At 44.7% G+C, this 12,104-nt stretch overlaps 1 protein-coding gene across 2 annotated transcripts in view; it reads left to right on the top strand.

Moving 5' to 3' along the window:
- The window catches only part of Kif13b (kinesin family member 13B), a 190,449-nt gene that overhangs the window by 95,022 nt on the left and 83,323 nt on the right, over positions 1 to 12,104 (top strand). For both annotated transcript variants that reach the window (XM_045131922.1, XM_045131921.1), the window contains exons 14-15: positions 6,728 to 6,858; positions 11,988 to 12,074. In XM_045131922.1, coding sequence (XP_044987857.1) covers positions 6,728 to 6,858; positions 11,988 to 12,074 — 218 coding nt within the window. The remainder of the gene's footprint in view (positions 1 to 6,727; positions 6,859 to 11,987; positions 12,075 to 12,104) is intronic.

Raw genomic sequence — 12,104 nt, 5'->3', positions numbered from 1 at the left:
AAAGCATCCCAAAAGGTAACAGGGCCTGTTTACACTGAGTCAGTACCTGCCCCAAATAAATTGTATTTTGTTGTGACTTTTTTTGTTTGTTTGTTTTTGATGTTGCTGAGTTTATAGTGCCTTTGTCTTTTCCTTTTGCTATTCTTATGGGCAGGTTCTTAGTTGGCCCCAGGTTAGCACAGAACCCATTGTAGACCAGACATTTCAGCCTCCCACTTGGTTAAGGATGTGGGGCAGCACACACCTTAGGGACTTGGACCTTGTTAGATTATCTGTTTGTTTTAATCCCCACTGTTGCATAAATGTACTGTGCTGGTTTTGACTGTGTATATTGCTCAGTTGAATTTTGGAATTTGCCTGTATTTTGCTCCACCTAGCCTACTAGAATACTTGCATAGCAGGCAAATTCAACACCTGGGATCACTTCTGCTATTACTCTGGGAGTAAATTAAGAGCCACACCTAGCAAGTTAAGCTCCTACCCTGAAGATATATAATAGTAGACTTACATGTCTAAAAATACTGTAAATAATTAGAAAACCCAAACATCAAACTCAAGATGCAAAAATCTCTACATTATAATATAAAAGCACAAAAGATCAAGACAATATAATTCCACCAAAAATTATAAATCCATCAGAAATGACCTCCAGTGAGGCTGATTAAGATGATATGCCTGACAAAGATTTCAAAAGAAGATTATATCTATGTTCAAGGAAATCAAAGAAGAAATCTAAGAAATCAGACAAGAAAACAAACTCCAGAAGGAATCCCAAGAGAACACAGGAAGCCAACTTAATGAAATGAGGTCAATACAAGACATGAATAAAGAAATAGAAATAATAAAGAAATACCAATCAGAAATACTAGAAATGCAACCCAGAGTAAGTTAAATAGAAAACTGTAGGAAGTCCCACCAGCAGACTGGATCAGGGGGAGAGAAGACAGACTATCTAAAGTAGATGAGATGGTGACAGGTCTAATACAGCCCAACAAAGAGAAAGACACACTAACAGGAAGGTATGAATGGGAATTTCAAGACATTTGGGACACTGTGAAGAGATCAAACAAGAATTCAGGGTATAGGGCTGGAGAGATGGTTTAATGGTTAAGGCATTTGCCTGTAAAGCCAAAGGGTCCTGGTTCAGTTTTCTAGGATCCACATAAGCCAGATGCATAAGGGTGACACATGCATCTGGAGTTTGTTTGTAGTGGCTGGAGGCCCTGGTGCACCCATTCTCTCCATCTCCCTCTGTCTTTCTCCTTCCTTCCTCCTCCCTCTTTCTCTTTCTCAAATAAATAAATTAATTAAAAAAAAAAAAGAATTCAGGGTATAGTAGAAGGTGAAGAATTTCACTCCAAAAGCATTGTAGGTATTTTCTTTTTTAAATATTTTATTAATTTATTTACTTGACAGAGAAAGAGGGAGAGAGAGAATGGGTATGCCAGGGCTTCTAGCCACTGCAAATGAACTCCAGACACATCACCCCCTTATGCATCTGGCTACCATGGGTCCTGGGGAACCGAACCTGGCTCCTTTAGCTTTGTAGGCACATGCCTTAACTGCTAAGCCATCCCTCCAGCCCCACTGTAGGTATTTTCATCAAAAATCAAAGAAGAAAATTTCCCCCAAGTAGGGACAGAGATGCCAGTACAGATACAGGAAGCCTTTAGAACACCAAACTCACAAAATTAGGAAAGAACTTCTCCTTGCCATATTATAAACTACTAAACACACAAACCAAAGAAAATATATTGAAAGCAGTTACAGAGAAACACCAAGTCATATATAAAGGCAAGACCATCAGGATAAAAGTGTCTTTAGGCCGGAGTGATGGCTCAGTGGTTAAAGTGCTTGCCTGCAAAGCCTAATGACCTGAGCTTGAGTCCCCAGTACTCACGTGAAGCCAGATGCACAAGGTGGCACATGCATCTGGAGTTTGTTTGCAAGTGGCAGTAAGTCCTGGGGCACCAATTCTCCTCCCCTCTCAAATAAATGAATAAATAAACTTAAAAATGCTTCTTGAAGAAGAGTGTCTTTGGCATGCGCAGTGATGCGTGCAGGTCTCAGGCTCTGTGCAGGGGAGCAGAGCTGCGGTGAGGAGAGTGGCTGGTGCTGCTGGTGCCGGGTCAAGACCTCGGCCCCGCTGTTCTTCAGGTTCTTTCTTTGCACATGTTGGAGGTCACACGACGGGCTTGCTGAGTTCACATGAGGAGTGGATGGATGGGCACGCTGTATAAATAGGCACTCTGTGCAGTTCCACGTCCCACTTTTTCCTCCAAAACTCTGGGTGGCCTTTTTCCACACATTATTTTTGCTTACTAAAGGTGGAGTATCATTACATCTCTCTCCGTGCTTCCGGACAGTGCTGGCAACATCTTGCGTTAGAACATCAGCCAATGGACGTGCGCCTATTTTGGGGGCTTGAAAACGCTGCCCTTTTTCTTTCTCAGAACTGGGAATTATTTTTCTTTTTGAGGAGATGTAGTTCAAATTGGAACACATAAACATACCCCAGGGAAGAAAACCCTGATTTCATATCTACTGCTTAAGTAAAAAGTTCAACAAGGACATTGTTTGGAAAGGGATTTTTGGAGAGGAGTAAGGACATTTCTGGTCACTGGTGTGGAGGTGTTTGGTTCTGTTCCAGATGTGGTCAGGCCAGCTTGGGCCCAGTCTGAGGCAGTGCCCAGACTCACCCCATGGCAAGACCATTCTCATGACAAAGCAGAGTCAGAAGGGTGATCTCAGAAAACACCACCATGTGGGATGGAGGAATGTGGAGGCCGCACGTCTTTCATTTCTTTGCCTGCAGCTTCTCAAGTCAGTTCACAAGCTGGTGTCTGACTTCACATGTGGTGGCTTCACTTCTCCAGGTGACTTTAGCCATCCATCTGCAAACAGAGGTACCAGATTAAAATCCTTCTCAAGTCCTGACTCCAAGTTACTTGTCTAGTTACTGCTGTTCTACAACATAATTTTCTTTATTCTTCTTTTTTTTTTTTTTTCGAGGTAGGGTGTCACTCTGGCTCAGGCTGACCTGGAATTCACTATGGAGTCTCAGGGTGGCCTTGAATTCACAGCGATCCTCCTACCTCTGCCTCCTGAGTGCTGGGATTAAAGGCGTGCGCCACCACGCCCAGCTCTCTTTCTTTTTTAATGCTAGAGAAGTGGGAGGAGCCTCCAGCCACTGCAGTGGAACTCCAGGCGCATATGCCCCCTTCTGTGCATGTGCAACATTGCATACTTGCATCACTGTGTGTCTTGCTTATGTGGGATCTGGAGCATGAGTCTTTAGGCTTTGCAGACAAGCACCTTGGCCACTAAGCAATCTCTCTAGCCCTAGAACATAATTTTCTTTCTGATTATGTTGGCATGATTTATACTGTCACCCTTTTGAATCGTTGTTCCCAGTCTTACATAAAGATATGATCTATAATCACTTTCATTTTGCTTGCATTTCCTTCCTAGAATTTAGATACTCTTTAGATAATCGTTTTTATTACTTTTGTGAGAAAGCATCTCTGTGTAGCATAGGCTGACTTTGAATTTATAATTCACTTCCCTCAACAGCCTAAGTGCTGGGATTACAGGCCTGTACTGAAACAGCTGATTACAAAATCTATCAGAAATTTCTCCTTTATCTGTATTTTGATTGCATTGATTAGCACCTCCTATGAACAGCGCATTGGCTTAGTTAAACATTGATAGTAAGGATTTGGCACAACTGAGCCATTTGACATAGTATTTGAGATTACAATGTGTCATTCAGATCACAGTAGATTTTAACCAAAGTGCCCATTTATGATGTATTATTTCTTTTGTCAGCCTTCTAAGACCTGAGATTACAGAAGGAGCTGCCATGCCCAGCTTACTTCTTTTATTTACTTGAGAGAGACACACACAGACAGAAAGAGGCATATAGAAAGAATGGGTATGCCAGGGCCTTAAGCCACCACAAATGAACCCCAGGTGCATGTACCACCTTGTGCCTCTGGCTTACATAGGTACTGGGGTCCTTTGACTTTGCAGGCAAGCGCCTTCACAGCTAAGCCATCTCTCTAGCCCCAAGCTTATTTCTTAACGTCTCTGTGTGTTCAGTGCTCGACTCATAATGGGTACTCAGAATATTTTGTTGACCAAATGAAAGTTTTCTTATAGAACTTGGATTAGACCTCTGTCTGTCTGAGTTAACATCTTCTACCCCTGCTGACTTGTACCTCATTCTGTCAATAGATATTTATCTCTGGTCACCTTCTGTGTTTTGCCCATTGTCCCAGATGAAAGCTTCTTGCATAGGCTGCTATGTGTAAGGAGGAAAGTAGCATTCTTAGAAGTAACTCGCAGTGTTTCCTGGCTCCTACATGTGAGAGGGTTCAGAAAAGGGCAAAATTAGCATGTCCTCTGTCCCATATGACTTCCATGCTGGTTGTGGAGGTGGACAAGAAACCTCCAGCAATAGTGTTTAGCGGGGAAGGTGGGAGGACTTCTAGTTTTGAGTTTGGGAAATACCTCTGAGGATATGATCTTAAAAGGTGAGGTGAGTTTGGGCGTGGTGGTGCACGCCTTTAATCCCAGCACTTGGGAGGCAAATGTAGGAGGATTGCCATGAGTTCAAGTCCACCCTGAGACTCCATAGTGAATCCCAGGTCAGCCTGGGCTAGAGTGAGACCCTACCTCGGAAAAAAAAAAAAAGTGAGGTCAGAATAATAGAATTTCTTAGTGTCAGCATTGGGAAAAAGAACCTTTCAGGCAGGGAAACAGCCAGTATGGGTCAGTGGGATAGAGGTGAGGTCAGATAACAGGCCAGCATGGTCCACGCTTGAGGTGGGGAGTGGTGGGAGCTGGAGTCAGGTAGGATGCAGGCACGGACTGTAGAAGACTGTCAGCCTGGGCAAAGATTGGAAATTGGGTAGGACTCAAAGGGAAGCCACCAGGTTTTAAGAAGGGATTTCACATGTGTGTTGCTCATGTGGGAGCAGATAAGATGTGTAGACGTGTAGATGTGGTGGGAAGTGCCAGTACTCACCTGGAGGCTGAAACTAGGGTGTGGCTGGGAAGATGGGGAAATTCTTGGTATGTTTGCAAGGTGCACTGACATGGCTGAGGCTGGGCTGATTAGAAGAGTGAGGACCCAAGGGAAGCTTCAGATGCTTAGGGCAGGTGGCTTGTTGGACTGTGTTTGTGCTGCTGCTGGGGAGGGAGTGGAGTTTTCCAGGCTCAGAGGGATGTCTCACATTCTTGGAGGCTGTGCAATATTTGTTGGTTTTTAAAAAATTTTTATTAGCATTTTCCATGATTATAAAAAAATATCCCATGGCAATTCCCTCCCTCACCCCCCACTTTCCCCTTTGAAATTCCATTCTCCATCATATTACCTCCCCATCTCAAACATTGTACTTACATATATACAATATCAACCTATTTAGTACCCTCCTCCCTTCCTTTCTCTTCCCTTTATGTCTCCTTTAGTCTTTATATTTTTAAATAATTGAAGAATAATATATTAGACCCAAGAGAGTCATGTGAACTTTAAATCTCATTGATTTGAGAGTTGTATTGGACTATAGGCCCACCTAGTCCTTTACCTATTGTCTCTCTGCTTTTGCACGAGCTGGGAGGGGTGAATATCGTTGCATGTGAACCACAAAGCCTAAACGTTTAATTTCTGACTCCAGACACAGGTGCTCATCACTGAAAACAAACAAAACCTCCAAATCACAAAAACACCCCCCCCCAGAAAAAAACAAGGAAACTAGAACAAGAGGGGAACATAGGTTGCACCCAAGTTCCTGTCACCGTGTAATTGTGTGTGGCAGTCAGGGTGCACTAAGAGGACCTCCACTTTATATGGTCCTTGCTCCCTTCAAGGAGAAAGCTAGTTACCTGTCAGCAAGTGGGGTAGACAGGAGTGCTTGGGCTCAAAGATAAGAAGGTTTTTATTACATCTCTGTGAAGTTAAGGGAGATAGAGAGGGGGGAGAGGAAAATAGAAAGAGGGGGAGAGTGGGAGAGATTAGGTTTGCAGGGCCTCTTGCCAGTGCAAATGAACTCTTGATGCATGTACCACTCTGTGCATCTGGCTTTACGTGGGTACTAGGGAATCAAACATGGGTAGTCAGGCTTTGCAAGCAAGTGACTTTAACCATGAAGCCATCTTTCCAGCCCTCTTTTGTTTTGAGACAGGGTCTCATGTAGCCCAAGCTTCCTTTGAACTCCTGCTCCTCCTGCCTCCACGTCCCAAGTGCTAGGAGAGATATATGGCTTGTGCTCTGGGAGCAATAGTATAAAATATTTAGAGTCAGCTAGATGTGGCGGCACACACCTTTAATCCCAGCACTCGGGAGGCAGAGGTGGAAGGATTGTCATGAGTTTGAAGCCAGCCTGAGAGTACATAGTGAACTCTAGGTCATCCTGGGCTAGAGCGAGACCCTACCTCAAAAAAAGACCTCCCCCGCAAAAAAAATTAGAATCAAGATTATAATAGGAAATAGTGAATATAAAAGAGACACAAATATCAAGCTCTGTCTTTAAACTTAAAAGGCTTAAATAATACCGTGAATGGGGGATATTGTTTCTTAGGAGGACATAGCGCTCAGAGAGAGCCTACATTCCCTTTGCTTTCAGGGTCTTCTAGCTAAGGCTGTAGACCAAAGCAGGCTCAGCTGATCTGCTCTAGTGTATGTGGAAGACCACAGTTCTCACCAGTAACATTGCTTCTTCCTTAGGAACACACACTGATCGGGTCTGCAAATTCCCAGGACATCCAGCTGTGCGGAATGGGGATTCTTCCTGAGCACTGTGTCATAGACATCACGGCGGAAGGCCAGGTTGTGCTGAGTCCTCAGAAGAACACCAGGTAACGTGCTTGGAACAGTGGGAATAATGTTTTTAGAGGAGGAAGGTACAGTAGTGGCGGGTGGAGTGAGGGACATTTGGCCTGCATTTTTGTTTTTATTTTTATTTTTAGCTTTGCCTAAGACTCCTGGTTAGTTGCCACACCCTTTGTGGTTAATGGTGGCACCCATGCCTTCTCTCTGTACCCACTTCCCTGTCCTGTTGAGGCTTCACCATGTCTGTTTTTTTGAAGTAGGGTCTCTCTGTAGCCTAGGTTAACATGGAACTCTTGTAGCCCCAGGCTGGCCTCAAACTATCACAATTTTCCTACCTCAGTCTCCTGAGTACAGGGATCAAAGGCTTGTGCAACCATGCCTGACTGACTTGTTTTAACTTTTTATTGACTGCCTGCATACATCTACACGATGTACCACGATCATAACCCCCTCCCAACATGCTCCTTCCTCCCACCATCTCCTTCTCAGCCCCTTCTTTCCAACTAGTCCCTGTTCTATTTTGAGAGCATTTCTTCCCTTTTGTTATGCAGGTCTTGTGTAGGTAACATCAGCCACTGTGAGACTGAATATCACAGCCGACCCCTTTGTGTCTGGAAGATACTATGGCAAAGTACTCAAAGTACTCCTTCCCTTCCTTTGGCTCTTACATTCTTTCCATCATCTCTTCCACAATGGCTCCTGAGTTCGGCGAGTGTGGTAGAGATGTCTCACATAGTGCTGAACATTCCATTGTCTCTTCTTAGCACTTTGGTGAGTTTTGAGTCCCCTCAGTGGCGACTCTCATCTGAACAGGGAAGTTTCTCTAACCAAAAGTGAGAGTAACATTAATATATGGGCATAAACATAAGTATTTAAAAGAATGTTTTAAAAAATATTTTTATTACTGGGAAGGGAGGTGGCTTAGTGGTTAAGGCGTTTGCCTGCAAAGCCAAAGGACTCAGGTTCGATTCCCCAGGACCCTTGTAAGCCAGATGCACAAAGGGTGCATGCGTCTGGAATTCATTTGCAATGGCTATAGGCTCTGGTGTGCCCATTCTTTCTTTGTCTGTCTCTCTTCTCTGTCTCTCTCTCTCTGCTTGCAAATAACTAAATATATTTTTTAAAAAGATTAAAAATAGGGCTGGCGAGATGGCTTAGCAGTTAAGCGCTTGCCTGTGAAGCCTAAGGACCCCGGTTCGAGGCTCGGTTCCCCAGGTCCCACGTTAGCCAGATGCACAAGGGGGCGCACACGTCTGGAGTTCATTTGCAGAGGCTGGAAGCCCTGGCGCGCCCATTCTCTCTCTCTCCCACTATCTCTCTTTCTCTCTGTGTCTGTCGATCTCAAAAATAAATAAATTTAAAAAAAAATTAAAAAAAAAAGATTAAAAATATGTTTACTTATTTATTTGCAAGCAGAGAGATGGGGAGGAGACACACACACAAATACACACACACACACACACACACACACACACACACACACACGCGCACAGAGGGGGAAGGGGAATATCAATGAATGGGTGTGCCAGGGCCTCTAGCTGCTGCAGGCGAACTCTAGATGCATACACTACTGTGCATCTGGCTTTACATGGGTACTGGGGAATTGAAACCAGGTTGTTAGGCTTTGCAGGCAAGCGCCTTAACAGCTGAGCCATCTCTCTAGTCTGGAAGGCAGTTTTGTGGGCATAATATATTTGTTTATCCAGATAATGGTAATAGTGTCCCCTTTAGGGCTTATGATTGCTACAGGCTCTTGATTAGGATTTCAGTGCTAGGCATGAATTCCCTCCCATGGAGTGGGCCTTAAGTCCAACCAAAGAGCAATTGGTTTTTCCCATAACAGATGTGCTGCCATTGTACCAGTTGGCACATTTGGCCTGGATACCCAGCCATAAAACTTGCTAATGCCATTGATAACTTTTCTCCCCCAGGAGGCTGCATAGCTCTTTCTGGCATCATGATATCTCATCAACAGGGAGGAGGCTTCCAGTTTGATTTCTTAGTGACCTGTAGCCCAGGCATATGGAGTCTTCAGCAATGGGCTGCAATCAAGTGCATTTGTTAGTAGCTTGTGATGTTTTGGGGGCTCCAGAGACCCCCTGAACAGTCACTCGCTGGAAGGTATCCCACCCCGGGTCTGAAAAGTTCTTGTAATACTCTATAGCTTTTGGGGCCCAGCATTATCCAAACTCTCTCCAGGCTTCCCCACAGCTGTTTTGCTTAACACCCAGCTGGAAAGCTCGCCTCCGGGTTTGGTAGGAAGCCCTACATTACTTCCACTCCTCTCTTGTGCCTCTTCTGGCCTGCGGGTTCGCATTTGACTCATGGTCCGGGGTGGAGGAAGGCTTGATCAGGTTTAGTGTGCAGAAAGTAAATCTTATTTTTTGTGGGGGTTGAGGGTCCACTAGGAGAGGGCAAGGAGGGCTCACAGAGGACTTCTTTGTAGAAGGAAGGAAAGGCCTTCAGTGTTAAGTGTTAAGGTTAAGCTCTGCTGAATGTACTTTGGTGAGTTCCCTGTTTGCCCACACTTCCTGACAGCGTCCAATATTCATGGATACTCACTTCCTAAGCCCTCCTTAGAGTCATCCAGCCCAAGCTCACTCTTACCCTAGGTCATTTCTAATACCATTTTACTGTGGCATCCAGTCATTTCTCAAATTGCTCCCTCAGTCTGAGTGTCAAGTCCAACCAGTCCAGCTCTTGGAAAGGCCTGGTGGTCTTTGATTGGAAGGTGTTGACCAAACTCTAATGTGAACTTGAAAGGTTGAACTTTATCATTGGTCACAAGTACTGCCAGTTGCTTTCTTGCCCAGCGACAGGGCACCCTCTGTTCCTGTGGAGAACAGAATGCCTGGTACGAGGTCTGAAGTGCTGCTTTGTGTGTGCCAAGATGTCGTCAGCCTGTGGGGAGGGGGCAGCTGTGCTTTTTGTGCATTTCTCATTTTGCCAGTTGAAATATTAAAGGTGTGTGCTTAGGGCCAAGGTTTAGTAAAAGTTCCAACTCTTCCTGCTCTGTCCAAGGACACTCCCGATTGGAAAATCTCCTCTTTACCCACGTCTCCGTGGCATGCACAATCTAGCATCTGCCAGCCACTCTGGCTTTGTGTGAAGCGCCAACCATTGAGCTCATGGCCTGTATGAATGCTGTACTGTGAGAAGGGCAAGTGACTGAGGTGGTAATGCCACAGTGAGAGTAGTTTGAGTGGTGGAGATCCCATATGGACTACATTGAGGAACTGTTCTTATATTTATCCCCCCACCAAAAAACAACTAATCATAGCTTAACTGCTGTGCTTTACAAAGTAAGCCTGTGTGCTTGCCTTTCTTAAACAACTCATTGTACACAGAAAACCGTGCCACAAGCCCGACATCTGCCAAGTCCTTTTCTGTTACAATTATATTTTTGAGCATGTGTTTTGAGCACTAAGGTTACAGAAGGAAAAACATCAGATGCTTTTAGTGTTTAAAAAAACCCACAAAGAGGCTGAAGAGCTAGCTTAGCAGTTAAGCGCTTGCCTGTGAAGCCTAAGGACCCCGGTTTGAGGCTCGATTCACCAGGACCCATGTTAGCCAGGTGTACAAGGGGGCGCACGTGTCTGGAGTTCGTTTGCAGTGGCTGGAGGCCCTGGCAGGCCCATTCTTTCTCTCTATCTGCCTCTTTCTCTCTCTGTTGCTCTCCAATAAATAAAAATAAACAAAAATTTAAAAACACTCAGAAGGCACAAAATCTAAATGGGGAGTAAGGTTTTGTAGGTATGGAGGTACGCAGAAAGTAATGAACGAAGCTAGGTCAGCCTGTGCGGCTTCTGCTAAGTGTGATGGGATATGCCTGTTATCCCAGTGCTAAGGAGCCTGAGGTGAAAGATGGCGAGTTCAAGCCCAGCCTGGGTTACATCGCCAGATACTCTTACACACACACACACACACACACACACAGAAAGGACAATACAAAACTAAAGAAGCCTTACAGCCTTACAGAATTTAAAGAAATGAGGTACAAGCTATAAGCTGCAGCAGTCAGAGGAAGTGGAATCTTAAAGTGGCCTTGGACTATGAAGAAATTTTGGAGGATGGCCAGGATGTGCCCCTTGTTCTCAGAGAAAACAGCACAAATGACTCCAGGGACTCATGGTCCGGGGTGGAGGAAGGCTTGATCAGGTTTAGTGTGCAGAAAGTAAATCTTATTTTTTGTGGGGGTTGAGGGTCCACTAGGAGAGGGCAAGGAGGGCTCACAGAGGACTTCTTTGTTTGTAGAAGGAAGGAAAGGCCTTCAGTGTTAAGTGTTAAGAGGAGCGGTGTGATGCTGGTATCCCAGCATGAGGCTATGAGACTCATATTCCTGGGATACCAGCATCACACCGCTCTAAGTTCTATCTTAAATTTATTTATTGTGACAAATACTCACACACACATGCACATGAGGAGGGGAGGAGACAGGAGAGAAAGAATGGACTTGTCAAGGCCTGTAACCCCTGCAAATGAACTTCAGATGCATGCTCCACCATGTACAATAGGCTTACGTGGGTACTGGGGAATTGAACCTGGGTCCTTAGGCTTCGTAGGCAAGTGCCTTAACCGCTAAGCCTTCTCTTCAGTCCCCCAAATTATTTTCTTGGTAACATTCTACTCACCAGCTCTACTGTTGAAATCCATTACCCAAGAAAGCAATATGGCTAAACTGAAGAGTTTCTCTAGAGTGCAAGCTTGTGAATGTTGTTTTCTTCTGTGGAAGTTTCAGGAGAATTTTATTTGGGCTTCGTGTCCTGTTGCTGCCACCTATAGCAGTGTCTGGAGTCTGCGCGGCTGATTAGTTCTTTTTATCCACTTAGGTGGGATGTACTCATTCACTTGCACTGCCCTTCACATTTACTGTCCGTACACTGTAGAACTCGCTTAGAACGTTGGGAAATGGAGACTATTGATACTATGAGTGTGTATAATGCTTAGAACTCTGAAAACTGGAGAATAATTTATTCTTGATACCATTAGCATTTGTGGGAAAATGGCAAAAAGGCAAATATTAAAATTCACCAAGGGTGGGTTTTATCTTGGGAAGTACTTTTGTTTTCCCCAGCACCTAGACTGTGATTGTACTGGGAAATTAAAGCAGAGGGCTGGGTAACGATTGTTCACGGCTGATCTCTTCTCCCCTCAGAACATTTGTGAACGGGTCTTCCGTCTCCAGTCCAGTCCAGCTGCACCACGGGGACAGGATACTGTGGGGAAACAACCATTTCTTCAGGTATGACTGGGTGATGCTTTACGGTGGGAT

Source organism: Jaculus jaculus, chromosome 12, assembly GCF_020740685.1.
Source record: "Jaculus jaculus isolate mJacJac1 chromosome 12, mJacJac1.mat.Y.cur, whole genome shotgun sequence".
Taxonomy (NCBI): Eukaryota; Metazoa; Chordata; class Mammalia; order Rodentia; family Dipodidae; genus Jaculus; species Jaculus jaculus.
The sequence above is the reverse complement of the archived record's forward strand: the minus strand, read 5'-3'. Positions and strand labels throughout refer to the sequence as shown.